Consider the following 24,256-nt stretch of genomic DNA (forward strand, 5'->3'; position numbering starts at 1 on the left):
AGCCAAAAAAAAGGGGGGGGGGGCAGCCCCAAACCCCTGAGTGAATGCTAAGGGTAGTGCCAGAGACTCCCTGGGGACCCTGGAGACCCACCCTGGAGCCATGCTGAGCCCCAAGAATCTACTGTTCATTCTTGGGGCTGTGGGCAGGTCTGCGCACAGCCTCTTCTCCCCACCTGTACCCTGGAGGAGAGACAAGCCTGAGAGCAGAGGAGGAAGAAGGGTACAGGGGAGCTTCCCTGATGGCAAGGGCGAGGGCCATGGATCTTTACAACGTACAGGTTTTTGCTCTTTCTCTTCCGGGAGGCTTCATCATCATCCCCGACAGCGTCGGACCCGCTCATCTGAGGAGAGAAGACAGAGCATTGCAGCCTGGGCATCCAGGAGCCACTGCCCAAGCAAAGAGAGGCCCAGGGAGCAAGAGCTCCTGCAGCCAGCCCTCCTGGCCTCCCAAAGCTCCCACACCCCGCAGAGCAGGTGAGGGAGGGAGAGCCCACCATGGGGACAGTCTGCACGTGGGGTGATTGGCTTGGCAAAGCCTCCAGCCCAGCACTCTCCTGGTGCATGCAGGAACCCAGCTGGCTGGGAAGAAGCTGGTAAAGCCCCATTAGGGCAGCAAGGCGATATCCCAGGCATTGGGGTGGGCCGCAGAGCAGAACATTAGTCAGGACACGCTGTGTGACTGTGCCAAATCACTTCCCCTCTCTGAGACTCCACTCCTTCATTTCTAAAGTGGGGCTCATAGTGACTAACTCATAGGATTTGGGGCTTCAGAGGAGACCTGGGATTGGTTGGCACTGTGGAAGGTGAATCATCTCACAGGCCTAAGAAGACTTCTCTCACTTTAAACCTTCCATGGCTCCCTAGTGCCCTCAGGATAATGTCTAAAGTTCACAATGTGATATCCAGGGTCTACTACCTTAGGACCTGGACAGAAAGCTCTATTTGAACACCTGGCTACAACTCCTTTAGTTACTTCTCCAGTCTGACCCTGCTCCAGCTCCCTCCTTGACTCTGTCTGTCCTCGTTAGCCCTGCCCCCTCACCTCAGGCCTCTGCACATGCTATTCTATCTGTGGGGCTGCTTTTATGCCCCCCTCACTTCCCTTCTGTCCTAAGATCTAGTCTTGGGTAACACCTAAACCTGGGTTAAGCAGCTTAAATGCGTCCTTACCTGGGAAGCTTTCCTCACCCCTAGACCAGGCTTGTGCCCCTTCCACCCCTGCTTTGAGGACCCCACCACACCAGAATGGCTCTCTCCAAACCTGCCTTCTCTGTCCAACTGTAAGCTCCTGAGAGCAAGGCCTCCGCCTGCCTGGGTCACTTCCACAGAGTCTGGCACACATCTGGAGCTCAGTAAGTGTTTGGCAGATGAATGAATGGATCAAGAGAGAAGAGAAGCAGACTGGGGGGAGACCAGCCTGCAGCCCCTGCAGCTTGATCCAGGGACTGTGACCTTATCCCCCACTGCCCCCTCACAGCCCCCACCTCACCCCCATATTCCGCTTTTGCCAGTGCTGTACCCCTCTCCTGGAACATCCTCTCTCCTCTTCCCCTCCATTTCTGGCTCCTCCTGGCCTGTCCTCTCCTCTCCTCCAGGCCACTCCAAACTCCCACCATCTCCGAGAGTGCTGTCCCTATCTCCCTCAGGGTCTGTACATCCTCACAGGCCAGGGGAGACCCAGCACCCCAAAAGAAACTGGAACAGGAGCCCAGGAAATGCTCTGAGTCGAGTCAGCAGAGCTGGAGCCAGAGTCTGGAATAGACTGGGGGTGATCACTGGGTCTCAAGACAGGGCAGGAGGCCACCAGCTGAGGATATCAGTGCTGGCTTTTCATGGGATCTACCCTGGGCCTTAGTTTCTTCATCTGTAAACTAAAGAAAATGGGTTAAGCCTGAAAATGCTGTGCTCTTAATTTGGGGGGAAAAAGTGGCTTTATTCCAGATGCAGTCAGCAGGAGTGGCTACTAGCCTCAATGGAGCACCACCCCAACCTCCAACCCCTGGCGGAGCACAGATGGATAAATTACAGCTTCATTTATGGAGTTTATATCATAGGCCAGGCAATAGGGAGGGGCATTATCCAGATACATTCTCTTTGATCCTCACAGTAAACCCATAAAGTAAATGGAAGTTCAGAGATGTTAGGTCACTTGCCCAAGGATATCCAGCATCTAATAGGCAAAGCCCCGATCTAGGTTCATCAGAATCAAGTCCTGGGTTTCCTCAGCAGAGGATGTAAGGACAGGGCACATTTTAAATGTGTTTAGTGAAAGACTCAGGGGAAATACCACCTCCTTCCTGAGAATGCCGCCCCACCAGGGCTGTAAACACACGTGTGCGTACGTGCACACAGGCACACACCCTTATATGGTCTGTGATTCTAGAGCTCAGAGGCCTGGGCACAGATCCTACTGTCCTGCTCCTACTGTCGTGGGCTCTGTGTCGCAGTCTCTCAGCCTCAGTCTCTTCAGCCAGGGCACAGGTACCTCTCAGGGCTGGTAGAAAATTCCCCAGGATGAGGTCTGGGCCCCAGGGCCTGGCCCTGGCACCCAGGGCACTGTCACCTCCTCACAGGCACAGGCTGCAGCCACACTGGCCTGGCTGGGCAGCGCCCGGAGCCCCCACCCGTGGGAAAGGGCCCGCGGGCTCTGGGCTTCCTCCCATTCTAACCTCAGCTTCCGTACTTTATCGGCCCCACACAATGGGCCTAGGGACCCCTCCCGCCCCGCCCACCAGGCCAGCTCTGCCGTGCTGGGAAATGGGATCTTCCTTCCACAGCCGGGAGGAGGTCATCTTCAGTCTGATAGAGGGGCCTGGGCAGCTCCGGCCCTGGGAGCGGGCCCCTGGGCAGCTGGGGAACCCCCAAGTCTCCTCCCCTCTGCAGCGGCAGCGAGGCCCCTCTGAGGTCCCACCTCACCCAGGGCCCACCCGCCGGTCTGTCTGCCCTGCTGGAGGGCAGATGGAGTGAGCCGGGCACCACCCAGTCCTCCCTTCACCACAAGCAGGGATCCCTGGTGCCTGCCCAGCTCCGCCTAGCCACCTCCAGGGACTGGGAACTTGCCGCTTCTCAGAATAATAATTATAATTCTGAGTATAATTATAGCTGTGGTAATAGAGGTGGTTAGGAACATGGACTCTAAACAGCCTGGATCTGAATCCTAGCTCAGTCAATTAGCTAACTGACCTTAGCTAACTTCCTTCCCCCTCTCTAGGCCTCAGTTTCGTTTTTATTTCAAATAATAAAGAAAATATTTGGACCTACCTTGGAGGGTTGGTGGGAGGATTAAGTTAACACATGAGCAGTGTGCAATCACTGTTGGCTAGCCAGGTTATGGCCCTCATTTCTTGAGCGCTCGCTATCTGCCAGGCACTGTGCTGAGTGCTCTCACATGCATTACCTAATTTAATCTGCTGCTTCTAAGAGCTGTTTGCTGTTACTGATCCCAGTTTTCAGCTGAGGAAACTGAGGCCTGGAGTCATTCCTCAACTCTCCTGGGCTCTCGGAACTGGCAAGTAGCAGAGAATTTCATCCTGCACCCTGCAGCCCACCCAGAAAGGAGGGCCTTACTGGGGTCCTGGTCTGACCTCTGAGGACATGCTGGCCAGGCTTGACTGCCCTCTCTGACCTGGCCCAGCTTGGCAGCCCTCCCATCCCCCAGAAGCAAGTGGAAATATTGGATCTAAACTCCATGCTAATTTTTTTAGACATAGAAAACAATTCTTCTGTAGGCTTTTTTAAAATAGGAGGCTCAAACATGCTATCACATCTTAAGGCGGACAGCATCTTGGGGGTCACTTTGTCTGGCCTCTGGCCCAGGTAGAAAAGTCAGTGCAGTGGGGCTGACATGGAGGTGGACAGCCTCTGCCCAAGCCAGACTCTGTGGGTAGAGGGAGGGAGCAGCAAGGCCAGGGAGGGGCCCAGCCAGGCTGGGGTGGGAGCTAATGGTGGCATGCTGGCCCGATGCAGGATTTTCCCTCCAGAGCTTCACTGGCTCCCCTGGAAAAGGGCAGATGCAGGCCTGCTGATCTGCCCGCCTCAACCTTCAGGGGGGCACTGGTAAGGTGGGGATCTGGCAGCAGGGGGCACTGTGGGACAACTCAGCTCACACAAGGAGTCAGGAGGAGCCAATGACTCAAATAAACTGGGGGGGGGGGGGGGGGGGCTCTCCCTCTCTGTGAGATGATCAGGCCCAACCAAACCACCTCTAAGACCTGCCCAGTTCTGGCACGTGCAATAGAAATCACTCTATACACCAGAGGGCAAGATGACAGTGGGGAGCAGAGGGGACAGTATAGGAACAAGTACCAAGGCTGAATGCCACCCTTGTGGTGGGCAGCTCCAGCTTAGCCACTCAGTAGCACAAATGACCAGCCCAGGGCCATGTCTGCCCCACCTAGCCTTCCTGCAGCCTCACATCATCACAACATCAATGCCACGTCACAGAGCTTCTCCTATACCCGGTACAAAACTCTCTACATGCTACTTCCTTATTGAATCCTTAAAACAACTCCACAAAGACCCAACATCACCATTTTATAAGAGAAAACTGAGACTCACAGAAAGGAAGTGACATGGGCAAGATCTCAGGACCTAGAAGGAAGATGCAGAGATGAGACTCTCCTCTTTGCCTTTTGACTGGAAATGCCTGGGAACAATGGCCTGTCGGCATCAGTTGCCCACCCCAGGCAAGCCAGGCCCAAGGAAGGAAGGAAGGGGGAAGTCACAGCAGAACTGAAGGCCTCTCCCCTCTGCCAGCACCCACACCCCTGCCACCCCTCTCCAGCATGAGATGTGCAGTGTCTGGAGTCACTTGACTCCAGACAAGCTTAGGGCCATCGTTCAGCTCCATCATTCCTTGCTGTGTGGCCTGGGACAAGGGACATTTCCTGAATGTCTTGGACTTGGAAGACTTGGAAGAAAGAGTCCAAGTCTCACCTTGCAGCAATGTACAGTAGGTGAGAAAAGGGGCCTGGAGATCCTTTGTGAATGTTAGGGTAACTGCCACCACTCTAGCCTCCACAGTCTTCCTTTTCACCTTCATCAACATGCTCACCATTTAGGGGGCACGTGCTCGGTCTGAGTACGGGACACTGGTCTACCACCACATCTGAGTCATACTCTTTAATCTTCCCAGCAACCCTACAAAGGAGGTATTATTACCATATCCATTTCACCAGTAAGGAAACTGAGGTTCAGAGAGGGGTGGGGACTTGACCAGGGCCCTGCACCAGTGAAGGGTGGAGCCAGCCTGGGGTGCTTGTCCAGTGTAGGCCTCCCTTTCCCTTGACAAGGGTTGGTTTCCACTGAAGCTGGCTGGCTGGAGGGTTGAAGGACTCAAGGCCTGTTAAGTGGAAACCACATGGAAGAGGGGCCTCCTCATGGCTGGAGGGTCTTGGAGATCCTTGCCAGCTCAATCACTCCAGCCCAAGAAAGAAAGAAGCAGGCCCAGAAGAGGGTGGGGGAGGGGAAGGTTCCAGTGAGGATCCTGGGGATCCAAAGAGGAACCTGAGGTAGGAGAGAGCTGTTCCAGAGCTGCCAGACCCCTCATCAGAAACATCTGTCCCAAAATAGGAGCTGAGATCAACTGAGCTGAAGAACTACAAGGGCATGCACGAAGGTGTAGACTTACTGGGATGAGCAGAGGACAGAACTTGGAAGGGTCCAGGGTGGGGATCAAGATAGAGATGCCAGGCAGGTGGAGGGCCACCTCCAGGGAGGAGTAGCCAGGTCTGGCCTGAATGAGCCTGAGGCCCCACCTCTGCAGGACTGAGTTCCAGGCTCCCTTCTACAGCCATCGCAGCAAGAAATGGCCTAAGGCACTGACACTCACTCTGGCAAATGTGCTGGTTTGAAAGGATGTATGTACCCTAGAAAAGCCATGTTTTAATCCTAATCCCATTTTGTAAAGGTAGCCATTTCTTCTAATCCCTATTCAGTACTATATGTTTGAAACTGTAATCAGATCATCTCCCTGGAGATGTGACTCAATCAAGAGTGGCTGTTAAACTGGATTAGGTGGAGATGTGTCTCCACCCATTCGGATGGGTCTTGGTTAGTTTACTGGACTCCTATAAAAGGGGAAACATTTTGGAGAATGAGAGAGATTCTGAGAGAGCAGAACAACATAGCCACAAGAAGTAGAGAGTCCACAAGCCAGCAACCTTTGGAGATAAAGAAGGAAAACGCCTCCCAGGGAGCTTCATGAAACAGGAAGCCAGGAGAGAAAGCTAGCAGATGATGCCATGTTCACCACATGCCTTTCCAGATCAGAGAGAAACCCTGACCATGTTCACTATGTGCCCTCCCACTTGAGAGAGAAACCCTGAACTTCAGCGGCCTTCTTGAACCAAGGTATCTTTCCCTGGATGCCTTTGATTGGACATCTCTATAGACTTGCTTTAATTGGAACATTATCTCGGCCTTAGAACTATGAACTAGCAACTTATTAAATTCCACTTTTAAAAAGCCATTCTATTCCTGGTATATTGCACTCCGGCAGCTAGCAAACTAGAACAGCAAGCAACAGAACCCCAGAAAGGTATCTTCTCAAGTGCCAAATCTGCATCATAGCTAGAGGCTGAGCAGCTAAGAAGGCTTCTGAGGCCATGCTCCAACTCAGTGGGAGAGTGTTGGGTTCCATTAGTGATGCCTGCCAGGGGTTTGGAGGAAGGATTGGCAGTGTGAGTGCCATGTGTGTCTGCCATCCCTGCCCTTTAGGTATTCCCTGCTCTAACCAGACTGGTGTCTACAAGACAGTTTCGTCCAGGTCGTTTCCTTTCTCACAGAATGCCTGCCTCAACCTCTCTGCCAATTCTAAAATCGCTCAATCTTTAGGGCTGAGCTTAGAATCATCTTTCTCCAGAAGCCTTTTCTGATGGTCTCTCCTCCCTAAGCCCCCAGATCTCAGAGGGTCAGCTGCCCACCAGGAACCTGGACTCCCCCATCCACCTAGCCGCACCTCAGTTCCTATCACAACGTCTTGCACTGATGCTAGTGCCCCAAGAGAATTTCATCAGGCACCAGGCTGGTCTGGGTCAGCCTCAACCCACCATGGGATGTTAGCACCACTAACTCCTACCTTTAGGAGAAGGAAACCAAGGCTCAGAGGAGCTGGCTTACCCAAGGCCACATAATAGGTGAGAAACAGACTCAAGCTGGGCTGTTGGGTTTCAGGCCAAGTGTAAACTTGTCGCTGCTAGGCTGCCTCCCAGCCCACCCAGATAATGCATCCCTTGCAGGTCAAGAGCAGCTCCCCCACCCCCATTTCTGTCCCTGCTGTGGCACAGAGCACAGGGCCTGGCTCTCAGCAGGAAATCAATGCACACTTACTCATCTGTTTAGAAATATTTGCAATAGGCAAATAGCATGGTAGTTAAGAGCTCCAACCTTGGAGCCTGATTCTAATTCTGGTCCAGCCATCTGTAAACCGTGTGACCAGAAGCAAGTTGGATGACCTGGTCATGCCTCCGAGTCCTCATCTGTAAAATGGTACTAACAATAGTATTGACTTCACAGGGCTGTTGGGAGAATGGATGAGTCCATGTAAATTGCTTAGACTAGTGTCAGAACAGAGTTAATGTGCTTTGTCGTCATATCAGTGTCGTTGATGGATTTCTAGTCTGACTAGGCCTGGACCAGGTCTAAATATGTAACCCTTTATTTCTCCAGCTATTGTCTCCAACCATTTCCAGCCAAATACCCAATGTCCTGGGCTAGATCATACGCACTCTACTTTCTGCATGGTCTAGTAGTACATTGGAGGTGAAAGAACTGAGGAGCTGGTGGCAAAGTCATGGGATTAAGTCCAGGCTTCTGGCTCTCTCCGGGCCTCAGTTTCCCCTGTCAAATGGGAAGAAGGTTCCCACCCAGGAATTTTCACTGGGAGGCTTAGGGGAGAAAAGGGATAGGGGTGACTGCTGGTTCCCTGCAGCCCCTAGGCCTGCATCTCACCCCCAAACTCACCCTCCACCCTCATCCTTCTTACCTTCCTGTGTCCCGTGAAAAAGAGGGAGAGGTGGTGCATGGAGCCACCATTGCGGCCCAGTTCCTTCTTGAGGGTGTGGGGTGAAGGGATGGCCCAGGTGGGGGAGGCGCCCTCCCCATCGGAGCAGTGCAAGGTGGTGTCGGAGGCGAAGCAGGGCCCGCGGGTCTCCTGCAGCAGGCTGCCCTCGCTGTGCGTCCTGCGCCGCAGCGAGTTCTGCACACGCAGCGAGAGGCTGCCCTCAGCGCCTGGGCCGGTCTCAATCAGGCTGCTGCGCTTGGGCTCGTGGCGCTCCTGCTCCCCATAGTTGTCGTCGCTCGTGTCCTCATCTTCGTCCTCCCCCTCCTCGGCCTCCTCTGCATCCTCCTCATCTCCTGAACTACCCCCCTCTGCCCCCGCCTTCTGGCTGTAGGCATTATCCAGGCGGACCTCGGGGATCACGAAGGTCGGCCTGGAGGCCACAGGCAGGTCCCCAGTCGCTGCTGGTGGGTCCCCAGAGCCCGTGGTCTCCTCGTTACGGGCCTCAGCTGGCAGGGGCACCTGGCTGGGAGGCAGGTCTTGACAGGAAGGAGTGTCCTGGGCAGGGGGGTCCTGGATGGCAGGGAGGACTTGGCTGGGTAGAGGGTCCTGGCTGGGAGGGGTCTTTTGGGTAACAGGAAGGTCCTGGCAGTGTGGGAGGCCTTGGCCTGGAGGGGGTTCCTTGCAGGGTGGGGAGTCTTCACTTGGTGGAGGTTCCTGGCCTGGATGGGGTTCCTCAGCGGAAGCTGGGTCTTTGTGGGGTGCTGATTCTTGCCCGGGAGAGGGTTCCTGGGCAGAAGGGGAGTCCTTGCTGGGTGGGAGCTCTTGGCCTGGAGGAGACTCCTGGCTGGGCAAGAGGTCCTTGCTGGGAGGGGGAGCCTCGGCACCTGGCCCCTTCCCTTCTTCCAAGGGCATCTCCCTCTTCTCAACCACCTCTGTCTCCAACATCTGGAAAACAAAACAGGACAGGTTCAGAAGGGGCTCTGAGACGTCAGCTACCACGCACAGGCCAATGTCACAAGAGCCAAAGCAGACCGAGGCAGTAGTGCAAGAGGCAGAAGTGCCTGATGGGAACCTGAAAGCCCCTGGCTCAGCCATTTAAAGGATCTCGTCCTTGACTCCCTGCTGGAAACTTCCACTCCATCAAAAACACGGCTGTTCGTTTAGAGGAGAAGGGGGCAAGGTAACTGCCATTTATTGGCTCCAATTGTGTGCCAGGCACTGTGCCAGTTTAAAATCTCTCTCTTACATAATCTTCCCAAACGTCCCACTTCACAGAGAGGGAAACAGAGATGAAGTCGCCTCTGTGAGTAAAGGAGAAGCCAGGCCATCTCTGCCCCCAGGGACCAGAACTAAACCAAGCCCTCAGACCAGAGCAGGCACTATGTGGCAAAATCCTGAACCCAGACAAAGAGAGGGTATCTTCTACCTGAACCAGTGTTTATAAAAAGAAAAAATCACTCTGAATGTTTAAATATTTTTAGAAACTCGTGAATTGGAAACATTGCCCACACCTGGACGAAACAGACACCGCGACGCATGGAACCTCCCAGAGGGATGGCCCACCCAGGAATCTTTAAACTGGGTTTGATGGAACCTTAGCGAGTCCACAAAACACAAAGCAGTGCCTACCCCCCACCCCACGCTACCTAAGGAACCCCCAGGGTTTTGCTGGGTTCCTACGCTCGATTTCATTTAGAAAGGGAAAAAGGGTTCCCTCAATGAAACACTGAAAACCATATATCTCACATGAAAAGTGGGACTCAGAGAAGGCAGGTATGACCAGGGTGCCTTAGTCAGAAGGGAGAAATAATCCCAGGTCTGAGCCGGGCCTCTCATCACACTCGAGGACTTTGGAATGCCAGAACAAGAGCCATTTAATTGCCCCAGGTTTTGTCCTTCAAGAAGCCATAGACACCTAGAACTGATAGGAGAGAAAACCCCACACAACCCTGGGGAGCTGTACATATGCTTGGCAGCACCAGAACACACATATACTCACACTCATGGTGGAGAACTGCAGGAGGAAAGTACCTTCCAGACATACGTTAAAAGTTCTTGTTCTTCCGACATTCGAGAATAAACTTGGAATATGTCATTGGTAACAGAGACCATCAGGAGTTAGAAACAGGGTAAGATAATGGGTAATTGGAGCTGAAGGGATACAGACTGTGCAACAGGACTAGATACAAAAACTCAAAAATGGACAGCACAATACTACCTAATTGTAATGTAATTATGTTAAAACACTGAATGAAGCTGCATCTGAGCTATAGTTTTTGTTTGTTTGTTTGTTTGTTTGGGTTTTTTGATTTTTTTTCTTTTTTATATATTTTTTTCTATTTTTTATTTTTATTATTATTTTTATTTTTTTCTCTATATTATCATTCTATATCTTTTTCTGTTGTTTTGCTAGTTCTTTTCCTAAATCGATGCAAATATACTAAGAAATGATGATCATACATCTATGTGATGATATTAAGAATTACTGATTGCATATGTAGAATGGAATGATTTCTAAATGTTGTTAGTTAATTTTTTTAATTAATAAAAAAAAAAAGTTCTTGTTCTTCATGCCCATTTGACAGATAAGAAAATTGAGCCCGAAGAGCAGAGATTTATCCACTATTGCACAGCTGCCCGAAGACTGAAAGGCTATGTTAGAAACTGTTCCTTCCCAGAAGCCTCTTTAGTCCCAGGTGATCTGTGATGGGGAAGCCCCAGCCAGGCCCCACACCTGGGAGTAAGTGGCCCAAGCAGCTGCAGGGGCCACAGTGGCATCTGGGAGCCCCAGAGCGGATGTGAAAGCAGTATGGGTGAGAGCAGCCTCCTGGGAGCATAAAAGTGAAAGGCGGGGCCCTGTGGAGCAGAGGTGTGGCTGAGCAGGGAGGCAGAAGTCTGGCAGGACTCTAAAAGGACCTGACCTGGGTCAGATAGGGCATACCCGGCACTCCCACTCCCAGGTATAGTAGACTGCTGGGTGACCCAGGAAATCCTGCCTGGAGCTGGGAGATGGCTCTGCTCAGGGACACGTGGGACCTCATAGCCTAAGGCCCAGAGGCATTAGTGATCCAAATCCCCATTGCACAGAAGGGAAGGCAGAGGGCCAGAGAAGAGTAGAGGCCAGAGAGGGGTAGAGGCCTGGAGAGGGGCAGGGGCCTACCCAGAATCACAGGAGACGAGGCAGAGCCAGTCCAGACCCTCATACTAACGGGATAAGCACAGTGCCTCAGTGACAAACCAGGAGAATGTACTAGAGAATATGTGCAGCCTTTAAAGGGGTTGTGGTGGTGGTGGTGATGGTGGTGCTTGGGGGGAAAAAAAACAAACACGGGGCTAGAGGGGAATTCTGAGATCAGGGACCTCCAAGAGTGGCTTCCCTCTCCCATGCGCCCCTAGGAATAAACTCTGCCAAACACCCAGACTCAAAGTTGGTGATGGTGATGCAGGGCCCCAATCCAGAAGCCTCATGTAGAAACGCAGGGCTGGGCTTCAGCCCCATCAGGCAGATCCCAGTGGTCAGAGAGACTCCCTGGGGAACAGCCAGGAGGACTGAGGTCCAGCCAGGTCAGCGGCCCAGAGCCACCCTGCAGGGCTCGGATCCCAAGTCATCTGGCTCCTGGCTCGGATCTCAGGCCCCATGGGCACTGCAGTCCCCAGCCCATCACCCTGCCTGCCAGGGAGCATTCTCAATCAAGGAGAGCAAACTGCCCCACAGCCAGCTTCCGGATGATACCCCACATTTGCCTTACCCTACACCACAGCCAGAACCCATTCCCACCTCCACCTGCCTCTGACCATCCACAGGGAAGGGGACGAGGGAAGCAGCGACCAATGCCCTTGGAGCCTGGCACAGAGTGGCAAGAGGGGGGAGCAGGCCCGCATTTCCCCTTTCCTGGGTGCGGGGGGTGGGGCCGGGCCTCTCCCAGCGGTGACTGCTGGCCCAATCTGCCCACCCCTTGGGGAAAGTGCAGCAACAGACCCAAAACCAGAAATGCAAGTCAGCCAGCTTCTGCCAACCCTGCCCTAAACGGAGGCCAAACCAAACAAAGCCAGGAGGGGAAGTGCTGCTTTGGCTGGGGTGCCTGTCCCCAGAGGGCCCCTGCCCTGGGGCTCCTTGCAGGGCTCTCAGGCACAGAGGCCTGAGTCAGACCTTGATCTTGACCCCCACGTGGCACTTCTGAGCTGGGTGACTCTGGCCAAGACTCTCAACCCCTCAGAGCCTATTTCCTTCTCCAGTGGAGTTCAGCAACGCCTTCCTCACAGAACTAGCCATGGCGCTCCTCACCATGCCTGGCTCAGGACAAGCATTTGATAAAATGGTAGCTCCCAGTCATCTAGCCTTCTTTTAGAGATGGGGAAACTGAGGAAGCAAAGAGCAAGAGGACTACAGGACACTCAAGACATCAAAGGCTAGGATTGGAACTCCTGTCTCCTGTTCAAGGGTCTCCCTGCCCCCGTGGCCCTTTACCTGTGAGTGCTTTAGGGGATCTAGAGGAGAGGAGAGCAGGCCATGAGCACACCTGCGACCCCTCACTGGGGCTCCAGAAACAAAGATCAGAAGTCAACAGCTCTTTCCTGTGCTCCCAGGCACAGCTCACATGAGCAGTGACTGAGGGCAGGCTGGGTCGGGCCAGTGTTTCTATGGAGGTCTGGGTGCGGGCTCCTGAATACAGGAACCCTAAGGAATCCAGGGTTAGGGGGTGACAAGCGTAGGAGAGAAACGGGCAAGAGAGGAGATGAATGGGGATGTCATGTCTGAAAGTTAATGCAGGGTATGGGGTTGACCTATGAGCTACAGAATGACACACTCAGGACTGGGCTCCATAAAACTGTTCTGGGCAGTGTGAGTGTCATGCAGTGGGGATGAGGGAGGGGACTGGAGCATGCATGCATATATGCATTCATTCATGCATTCATTTATTCTGCAGGGACTGCAATAGACAGTGGGGTACAGCAGAGAACAAGTCGGACACGATCCCTGCTCAGTTGAGCAGAAAAAACAGAAGAGACTACTAATCTTAATGAGTGTGGCAAGTGCTCTGAGGGAGGAAGTGCAGGCAGTTGGGGACACCCAGGTAGGCAGCTGTCGCAACAGGCTGGGGTAACAGTAACTCCAGCCAGGGTGCCCCAGAGAAACCTGCCTGTACATCTGGGGCCTTGGGTCCAGAGCGTTGGAGGCTACTACCCCTTTCTCCTCAGCTGGGAGGAGTCTGTATCTCCCCCAACAGCCACTTCTTTGGCTTGGCTGGATGAGGGTTAATTCTGCCCATGTCTTGCCTGCTAGAAGCACACAGGAAATGAACCAGACCTTCTAAATGGAGCCACTGCTTAGGATTTAATCAAATCCTCTCCCAAATCCAATCCAGGGCTCGGAAGATTGGGGAAGGGTAGCAGGCATGACACCAAGAGAGCCTGCTCATCCTGGGTAGGGGCAGGAGTGGGTTCCTGGTAGGGACTTGCCCAATGCCACACGACTCCTAAATGGTAGAGTCAGGATATGAAGCCAGGTCTGCTGACCCCAGGATCAACCTTCAGCTCACACTCTGAAGTGATTCGTCCCATCCATCACAGATGCCACGTGCAGCACCTACCCGCAGAAACCACCTCCTGTACATGGAGGGGGGGGGTACACTGGGGTTTGTGTCCCTCTCCCCGGGATGGTCCTGGTACAGCTGGGATTTTACAGAAAGGACACTGGATCTACAGCCAGAAGAACTGGGCTAGAAATCTCACTATGCCATTTGTCAGTTGTGGGATCCTAGGAAACCACTCCTCAAGCCTGGTTCTCTACCATGAAAAGGGGTGATGATGTCTCATCCCCCTGTTCCAGAAAGCTGAGGGGCCAAGCCTGAGAAAGGACGGAAAAGTGCCCTGTGAACTGGAAGGTCATTAGAAAAAGGAAGAACCTGTTAGAATTCCCGCCCAATGTCTGACCTCCTGGTTTGGCTTTGGAGGTGGGCTTGCTCCTTTAGGTCTGGCATGCTCTGGGCTCCAGTCCAACTCCAAAGCTCTGGGTCCCTGACTTGAAGCTGACTTTTGGGAACTTCAGCTGCCTGGTTGATACTTAGCCCCTCCAGCCCAGACTTAGTCCAGTGCTTCCAGGCTGGTTTCTGGGCACCCAAGAGTGGAGCCACCACTTTTGCCTCTGCCACCAGTTTGGAGGCCCTCCAGGGACCTTCTCTCTACTCCTGCCTCCAATGCCACAGGTTTGGCAAAGTACAGGAGGATGAAGGCAACACTTTACGGTGATGAGAGCCCTGAATATGGATTTCCACTTCACACTGACTGGCTAGGTGATCTAAGCTCAGCTTTTCTGTACCTCAGTTTCGTTAGCCATAAAATGGAATGAATAACACCTCCTTGCAGTGATCCTGGGGGAGTGAATGAGCTGATGTACTTCCAGAGTGCGACACCGTGCTGGCACTCAAGAACTCAGTAAATAGTGGCCAAGGCCCTGGCGCACTGCTGGGCTTTGATGTCATCTCCTTGCATTTTTTTCTGACCACTCCCCAGACCCTTCTAAAGACCATCATGGGTCTGTCCTCTGTGTTCATTAGAACCTCCTCCAGGTCCCTCTTGGCCCTTACCCCTAGGGTCCACATGCTTTGTCTCATCCACTCCCAAGGTTCCAATCACTATCTAGCCACTGCTGCTCCCAAGTTCACACAGCCAGCCCCAGCCTGTATCTGAATCTAGATCACAGAGGCAAGTATTCACCAAATACTATTGGAATGGGGAACAGTGCTGCACCCCAGCTTTGTTCTAGGCTCCATGGACACCACCAGGAAGAAGAAAGCCAAAGTCCCTGTCCTCATGGAGTTCACAGGCTAGTGGGGAAGGACCACCATTAACCAAGCCACCACCCACATAGACATACAAATACAAACTGTGATCCATTATATGAAGGAAAACAATAAGATGCTATGAGAGAGAACAAAGAAGTGTGTCAGGAAAGACCACCTGCGGAAAGATGCTAAGCCACATATCTTATCAGTAGGAAGGGAGGGCTCACTAGGTGAGGAAACAGCATGTGGAAAGGCTCTGAGCCAGGAAGGGGTTTAGCACAACGGCAGGACAAAGGGATGCCTCTGTGGCTGGAGCCAGAGGGAGAGAGATGAAGGGGGCTACTGACCTCCTTTAGACAGCCCACAGGTGCCCCCAACTCAATGGGCCCTAAACTGAACATGTTATCTTCCCACAAGTCCATTCCACCTCCTGCTTTTCCCTTTGTCAACAATGAGCAAACCAAAGACCTAGGCATCATCCTCTCTTCTTTCCCTTTACTATCACTCATTTTGTCAATCCTCAATTCCTGATTGTCCCTCAAAAAACTAAAAAATTTTTCCACTGTAACTGTCCCCACTACCCCCCCTTTCTTCAGACCGCTATTCCTCAATGGGATGATGCTGACCTCCCAGGGGCGATCCAGACCCTCTGTCCAGTCTCTGCACTGTGGCCAGGAGAAGACTTCTAAAGACAAATCTGACTTTGTCATTCCTCTGCTTAAAACCTTGACATGGCTCCCCCGTACCTCTGAATTAAGTCCAAATTCTTTGACCCTGAAGACCCTGGCTCCACCTTTCCCTTCAGCCTCGCCTCATCACTATCATTGATGATGAAAGAATGAAAGACTGAATGAGACCCTCCCCCCAACATGATGGCAGAGTGAGACACTTGAGGGCTCCATGTTCCCCACCCCCAGCTTTGAACAACCAGCAAGAACTGGAAAAGAAGTCTTTCTTGAGGCTCCAGAAAAGAGTTAAAGGACTATAGTAATATTGTGAGAACCAAATCAAGATAAACGGGGCCACGGTGGCTCAGCAGGCAGGAATGCTTGCCTGCGATGCCAGAGGACCCGGGTTCGTTTCCCGGTGCCTGCCCATGTGAAAAAAAAAGGATAAACGCCATTTAAAAGTGGTAGGATCTCGTGGCACCCTTGCTCGTCTTCCCTCATTGCTCACCTGCTGAGTACAGAGCCCGCCCATACTCCTCCTGTGGGTCACTGGTCCTGGTTCTGGAAAGAGCGGACTAAACCTTGTGCATATACTAGGAGCATGTATGTCTAGCCCAGTCTGTCTGGAAGTATAAAGGATTCACCCTCCCAGAACCCACCCTGAATGTGGAAAGTAGCTCACAGAACTCTCTACAGAACACTGTGGGAGTGTAGTCAGGTTGTACTGCCTTTGGCAAAGGATTGTGGCTGTAGAACATACAGTGCAGTGCCTGGGACTGTGAGTAAACTGTTTCCTAGGAAAGAGTGGACATTCAGAACCTTGTAAATGGGGGAATTCCTAGACCTAGACAAACAAATGCACAGAAAGGATCAGGGCAGCCCTATGCTTTGGCCCAAAGCTGTTCTCTAAACTCATTATACAGATAAGCCCTGAAGGACAAGTCAATCTACAAAAACTAGGAAAGATGTTTTCTTTTTTCCTTTCTTCTTTTTTTTCTTTTTGTTAGTACCTGGCAGTCAAGGCAAGTTCTGTTGGACTTGCTGGATATGCTTAAGGAGCATATTCTCAAAAAGTCTAAATTCCAACAATAACACAACATCCAGGTTTCCACAAAAAGCTACAAAACAAACAAAAAAACAGGAAGTAATGGCCCAAGCAAAGAAGATTAAAGCATTAGAAACCATCAATGAGGAGGAACAGACATGGGGAATACTAGAAAAAAACTTTTTAAAAAAGTTCTCAAACAGCTAAAAGAAAACATGAACAAAGAACTAAGGGAAATTGGGAAAATGATAGATGAACACAAAGAGAATATCAATAGAGAGAAATTAAGAAAAAAGATCCAAACAGAGCCACAGACCGCAGTGACAAAAATTAAAAATTCCCTAGAGGGGTTCAACAGAAGACTGGAGCTGGTAGAACAAAGAAACAGAGAACTCAAAGATACAACAGTTAAAATCATCCAGTCCGAGGAGCAGAAAGAAGAAAGACTAAATCACAGTGAACAGAGCCTGGAAACCTATGGGATACCTTCAAGCATTCCAGAAGGGGAAGAAAGGAGCAAAAGAGAATATTTAAAGAAATAATGGGTGAAAGCATCCCAAATTTAATGAAAGACATGAATATATACATCCAAGACTCTCAATAAACCCCAAACTGGATAAACCCAAATAGACCCACGGCATGTAATGTTATAATCAAACTGTTGAATGCCAAAGATAGAGGAAAGAATTCTGAAAACTGTAAGAGACAAGCCACAAGTCTACAAGGGAGCCTCAATAAGATTTTCTGATTTCTCATCAGAAACCATGGAGCTCAGAAGGCAGTGGAATGACACATTTAAAGTGCTGAAAGCAAAAAACTACCAGCCGAGCCTAGATTATAAGCCCTTATAGCATTCACACTTAGTCTGAAGGTGTAAATGTATTTCTAGATTGTAAGACACTGAGCTATATGGTATTTCCCAGAACTCTCAGTGATTCTGTGACACCTAAGACCCAGAAATGGAGTGCGCCAGCCCTGAAAATTAGCACAGCTGTCTGTAACAGCAATCAAAGTAACTGAAAAAGAGTTCAGAAGTCAGAGTTTAAAACGAAGCCAATCTGGCTGGGTCTAAAGGTAAATTAAAATAGAGGGTAAAAGATGACAGTGTATGTACTCCATACAAGACCAAAGGCAGAGAGGTTTACTATGTCTAATAACACATAATCTAAATCAATTTATCTACATTAGCTAATTTAAACAATCCAGACTCCTACAGTCCACGACAGGAAAGAGGCCTTGTGTTTCTGTATAGTTTAATATAATATCAGGATACATCTCAGACTATGGTGGGCTGATAATTTAAAAAATATTGGTAGTGTCCCTTGAGGGTCCCTCTTTGGACCCTTAAGGGACTCTACCATATATATCATACCAGTATATATATATATAAATATAACATACTTTTTTTTTAACTTATTGTTACTTAACTATTAAATTTTCCCATCTGGGAAACCCCGGGTACCATCTCAAACATTGGGAATGTCCAAGAAAATAGGCCAAGCCCTAGATTTTGAGGCTTGTCCATACAAAACTTATTTCTGTAGTAGAGAAGCTAAGAGTACCCAGAAAGAGGCCTAACAGTTGCTTCCAGGAAGTCTCATTGTTGCTCAGATATGGCCTCTCTCTCTCTAAGCCCAACTCTGCAAGGAAAATCCTTTCCCTCCCCCCTTACATGGGACTTGACATTCCTGAGTGAAAATCTGCCTGACAACATGGGGTGGGGCATGGATCCTGGGATGAGTCTGGCCCTGGCACCATGGGATCAACAACACCTTCAGGGCAAAAAGGAGAAAAAAAAGTGTAATAAAATAATGTATTAGTGGCCAAGAGAAATCAGAGTCAAGAGGCGATTCTGGAGGCTACTCTTATGCAAGCTTTGGTTAGACAGTGCTAATTGCCATGAACTGATAAATTTCAATCAACATCACTCCTGTTGACTCTTAAGAACACCTAGAGCTTAAACTGAGACTCTATAAAGGTTTCCTACACTAAGTCTGCTCTCCTGGAATCTATAATTCCTGGAGGGTTCCTAGGTTAGATGAATCCTGAAACCCAGAGGGACCAGCCTCTCCAGAAATTATCGATTAATTACATCCTCCTATCCTTTAGTGTTGACGCCCCTTCTCAACATGAAAAAGTCACAAAGGACATCGTCCAAAGAACCTTACAGATTGGGAGAAGGATCAAAGGAGAAGGAAGAGGTATAACAGAGAAAATAGGATTTAACAAATGAGTGTGACTGCTGGGTCACTATATTAATATTTCTTCTAGCCTCAATGTTTTTGAGCAGCTAGAAGGAAAAATCTGTTATGGTAGCCCATGACAAACTCTGGGATCTGTTCTGTAACTACTCGTTGAAGTGTGCTTTGAAAATGACTGTTTTTATCTTTCTTTATTTTGTATATATGTTATATTTTACAATAAACAAATTAAAATAAAAAAAACAGAAAACTGCCAACCAGTTTCTCTATCAGCCAGATTCTCTATCTGGCAAAACTGTCTTTCAAAAATGAGAGAGAGATTAAGACATTCCCAAATAAACAAATGCTGAGGGAGTTTGTCATCACTAGACCAGTCCTAAAGGAGATGCTAAAGAGAGTCTGGCAGATTGAAAGGAAAAAACAATAGGCAATAGGTTGAAGCTGCCTAAAGAAATAAAGATCTCCATTAAGGCTAACAACATGGGTAAATGTCAGTACCTGTACTATTGTTCAGACTCCGCTTTCTACTTCCTACAGGATCTAAAAGGCAAATACATAAAATGGAACGAAAAATCAGTATTTGGGACTCACAAACTTGGGACAAGGACTACTTAAACGTGGAGGCACAGAAAGGGCATAGGAATGTAGTTTGTAGATACTATTGAAGTTAAGTTGGTATGGAAGAAGACAAGATTTTCATTGAGTTCTAACATTAAATTTAAGCTCCAAGGTAACTACAAAGAAAAAAAATCAGAAAATATGCAAGCTCATGGAGACAGAAATTCTCGTACAGGTTGGGAGGGGAAGAGAGCAGAGAGAATGGGGAGTTAATGCATAGTGGGTAGGGTTTCTCTTTGGGGAGATGAGAAAGGTTTAGTAATGGAAGGTGGTGATGGTAACACAGTATTGCAAATGTGATTAATCCCATTGAATGGTATGCTCGGAAGTGACTGAAATGGGAAAGTTAATGTTGTATATATGTTCCCACAATCGAAAAAAAAAAAAAAAAGCAAGTGAAGAGACAATGACAATTAAATGCAATACATGATCCTGGATGGGATGCAGCAAAGGAGGAGAAAAGGCTCAAAGGGGCATTATAGGGACATGGGAAAAAATTGGAATATATACTGTAAGCTTTACATAAATGTTAAGTTTCTTGAACTTGATAACTGCATTTAAGGTGTTTACATAAGTGAATATCCTTGTTCTTAGGATATGTACATGGGCAGTATTAAGTGTTCGAGGACCATGATGTACACAACCGACACTCAAGTGTTCAGAAAATGGACTAATGGATAAGATAAATAGGTAGATAAATAGATGATAGATGAATAGACAGAGTACATGTGCTACAGCAAATGTAGCACAAGGTTAAAATTGGTAGATCTGAGTATCTGGGGTAGGGTAGGTTTGGAGGTCTTGAATGGGATTTGTATTACTTTTGTAACTGTTCTGTAAGTTTGAAAGTATTTCATAATAAAAAGGTTTAAAAATTAAAAAAGAATGAATGAGTGATCCAACGAACTTCAAGGGACCACTGGGACTGCCTGGACTCTTATTACTCAAAGTATGATCCGTGAGCCAGCAGCAGCAGCATGTCCTGGGAGCTTACAAAATGTACAGAATCCTAAGCCCCAGTCCACACCTGCTGGATCAGAATCTACATTTTCACAAGATCCCTAGGTGATTCATTTGCACATTAAAGTTTGAAATGCATTGCTCTAGACTAGCTGTTCTCCACTGATAATTGCACTTCAAAATCATCTGTGGAGCTTTTGGTAAATATCTAGATCTGGACTGGCCTAATCTCAGACCTACTCATTCATATGCCTTAACTGTGGAGCCCAGGCATCTCAATTTTGGGGGTCTCCCCAGATAATTCTGGGGAGCAGCCTCAGTCTACAGACAAGTGACGGAAGCCTGGAGAAGGAAGGTGACAAGCCCAAGGTGACACAGTAGAATCAGAACTGCAGTCCAGATCAGAATCTGGCCCAGGACCAAGTCCAACACATCCCACCCCTCCCTCATGGAAGCCAAGCAGTAGAGGTGTGACCTCAAGAGCTCCGGGACCAGGAAGGGGCGCTAGCAGGGCCACTGGGGCAGCTATTTCTTTATGCTCCTTAGAAGCAAGAGGCCCAACTGCAAAAGGACAGAGGGCATGGAGGACGAGTTTGACTGCACACTGAAACTTCTCTGTCCCTACAGGTGCCCACGACTCTCAGGGTCTCTCAAGGCTCCAGAGGGTAACCCCTGGCAGCAGAGAGCACACCCATTCTGCTGACAGCAGTGCTGAAGTGCAGGGCGGGCAGCCATTCACCCCACTTCAGAAACTCCCCAGACAGGGTCAACCCGGAAGGAAGAGGAATCCCTGAGGAAAGAGAGGTGACCCTCTTAGAAGCTTTAGCTATTCTTGGGAGTTACCTGGCTAAGCCAGAGGACATACCTTCAGGCCTGGCCAGTGGAGCCTACTGGAGACCCACCCACCCAGATGCCGGAGGACCAAAGCAGCTTCTCATTGGGCAGGAGGTGGAGCTCCCAAAGTCTGGGTCCCAGTCCTGGCTTTCCCAGGCCTGGTTCCCCTGGTACCACCCTGTTATGCAGTTCTGGCCAAAGCCCTTCTCCTCTGGGGACCTCAGACACCACAGCTTCATTGTGGGGGTGGGGGGGTCTCACAGTCTCTGACCCCCATGCACAGCCCCAAGACCCCTTCTACACCTCAGCCCTTCTCATCTGAAAGCCCATCCTCTTCCTGTCCCAGCGGTGGCTGATGCCTCCGTCAGAAGGAGAGCACCAGGTCCTTTGGGACACTGTGGGCCCACCCTGAGTGCCCTGCTCAGGAAACAGTCCACATGTGGGCTCCATCACCACCCCCACCCCACCTGGCACCCACTTTCTCTGCCTGGTTCTAGTGTGCACGCGTGTGTGTGAGAACACGTCTGAACATACTGTCTCATTTCCCTATTATCTCTACCTCCTCAAGTCTACTTCCTGCCCATTCTTCCAAGCCCCAGTTAGGGGCTCCCTGCTCCCCTGCCACAGCTGGGTTGGCCCTGCTCTTGTGGCCCGGGCTAGCCCGGCTTTGGCTCACCAGGATTTGTGTCCTTGGCTTACTCACCCCTCCAGAGTTACTCAGCAAATACCTCCCGAGCCTCAGCCACCAAATGTTCTGGAGCCAAACCAAGGCAAGACACATTCTGTCTTCTGAAGGCGCTCAGCCTGGGTGGGGTGGGGGGTGCTGGGCTACAGGGACCCCATCAGTCTCCCACCACCACCACTGCCACTGCCCCAAGGAGGTACAGGGGCTGCAGAAGCACAGCAACAGCAGGAAACACTGGGGAATGGCAAAGCTGAGACCTCAAGTGTTAATGATGGGGAGGGATGGGAGACAAATACTCCAGACTGAGGCCACAGATAGCAGGGAATATTCACGGACACCCACGTGGTTCCATAGAGTAAGACTAGCTATGCTAAGGAATTTGGACTTTTCCCTGACTGCAATGTTTACCCTCATGCTGTAGAGATAGGGAAGGTGGAGCTAGAGATGTTGGAAACAGAGATAGTAAGGAAAAACAGACGGGGGCGGGGGGGGGGTGGGGGTAGGAGAGACCAATAGTTGAACAGCTAGGATACACCAGGCACTGAACTTTACATATAGACAATCCTGTGAGATCAGTACAGTTTGCCCTGCTTTGTAAATAAGGAAATGAGACTCAGAGATGTTAAGTAATTTGTGCAAGATCACAAAGCAAGGAAGTAGAGGAGCTGGAATTGAAACTGTGTTCTGCCCAATTCCAAAGTCCTGCTCCTTCTACAACCCTGTGATTTCTTCTCCTGTCCTCCTCACTCCCACCCTTTCTCTCTTCCTTCAAAAGACCCTTACTGAGCACCTACCTGGGCCAGGTACAGTACTAGGCATTGGACAGGCAGCGGTGAACAAACCCAGATGCAGAGTCCCTGCTCTTAGACCAGAAGAGGTGGAAATTGAGGGGCAGGGATTCTGACTTACCTGGCAGGGGGAGGGGTGGTCCAGAATTCCATATATCTAGTGAGCCTCTCAAACTCCCTCCCTCCCAGGGACCACTTCACAGGTGAAGGGAGCCAGAAGCAGGTGCTTCTCTGGGCTGTTCTATGCTAATGTGATCAAACAAAAAAAGTTCTGCAATGCCAGGAAAATGCCAGGAAGATCCCAGGAAAAGAACACCGGCAGTGCTGTGGTCATAAGACCAGGATCTGGTATTGGGAAGGCAGGGGATTGAATCTCACTTCTGAGCTGTGTGACTTTGAACCAAGCATTTGACGTCTCTGAGCCTCCCCCATCGCAGGGCTGCTCTGGAGTGCACAGGGGGCCAGACACACACACAACTGTGCTCTTCCTCTCTACGGCTGGGGGTGGGGGGTACTCTCTTCCCTGCAGGCACCAGGGACCAACCAGAAACTAAGATGGGACTCCGAGCAAGGAGAACTTTGAGAACCGGGATGTTGGGAGGGAAGCCTATTGCTGGTGAAGAACTAGAGTCTGGAGACAATCAAATCTGGGTTCAAATCCTGGCTCTGCCATCTCCTAGCTCAATGCCCTTGGATGGGTTGCTTAACCTCTTCAAGCCTCAGTTTCCTCATCTGTAAAATGGTGCAAATCCCAAGTATCTATGTCACAGCACTGTTGGGAGCTAATCCACATGAAGAACATGTGATAACACAGGGCCTAGCACAGAAGCAGGTACTCAATAAACATTTGACATTTCTGTAATTATCATTATTATCGGTCATAGTTTTCCACGTCATCAGCCCCTTCCCTGCCTCTGACCCTGGAACAGAGCAGATAACACACTCCAACCTGACAACAGTCCTAGGTTGGGGGTGCTACTATGGGCATATTTAGGGAGAGGAAACTGAGGTCCATAACTAAGACCCTGGAGGCTGGAGAAGCAAGTGAGTCTGTATCCACCTTCTCAGGGCTGGGTCAGTCTTGCTTACTGTGTGACCTGCCTGAATCACTCCCCCTCTCTGGGTAGGAGGTCAGGGAACTGCCCAGTTCTGAATCTCAGCCAGCCTGGAGGGGTTGGATCCCAGAGTCACAGGCACAGCCAGGTCTTCTTGCAAGACAAGATATCTGGGCCTTGTCTGTCACCGCAGTTTCTAAAATATCTCCACCTTTTGGGCCACAGTGCAACGGCTACTGGAGGGGATGGGGGTGTGTGACTCTTCTGCTTGAGGACACTGGAGCAGACAGCTGGTCACTGGACTTAGCCAGAGCCCTGCGGCCAAAGTGCATCCTCCAAGGCCCTAGGTATGCCTCTGCCTCTATCACTGCCACTCACTAAGGAGTGACATCAAGGCTGAGTGTCACTGGGTATAGCGTCTGCTCCAAACCCATCTTCCTGTCACCCTCACCGCTGCACAATTCTGACCACATTCTTCTGCTCAGAGCACCTCCAGCCTGCTGGGATAAAAACCCAGCTCTTTACCTGGTACAGTCTGCCCCAGCCAGTGTCTACACCACACTGTTCTCTCTTCTCCCCACTCCCACCCCCCCCGCCAGGCTGAACTATTTTTGT

General features: G+C 50.4%; 1 protein-coding gene across 1 annotated transcript in view; it reads right to left on the reverse strand.

The window, feature by feature from the left end:
• The window catches only part of LOC143668067 (regulator of G-protein signaling 3-like), a 194,478-nt gene that overhangs the window by 7,429 nt on the left and 162,793 nt on the right, over positions 1 to 24,256 (reverse strand). The window contains 2 exon segments of the mRNA XM_077142643.1: positions 277 to 341; positions 7,985 to 8,947. Coding sequence (XP_076998758.1) covers positions 277 to 341; positions 7,985 to 8,947 — 1,028 coding nt within the window.

The sequence above is a fragment of the Tamandua tetradactyla genome, chromosome 2 (assembly GCF_023851605.1).
Source record: "Tamandua tetradactyla isolate mTamTet1 chromosome 2, mTamTet1.pri, whole genome shotgun sequence".
Classification (NCBI taxonomy): domain Eukaryota; kingdom Metazoa; phylum Chordata; class Mammalia; order Pilosa; family Myrmecophagidae; genus Tamandua; species Tamandua tetradactyla.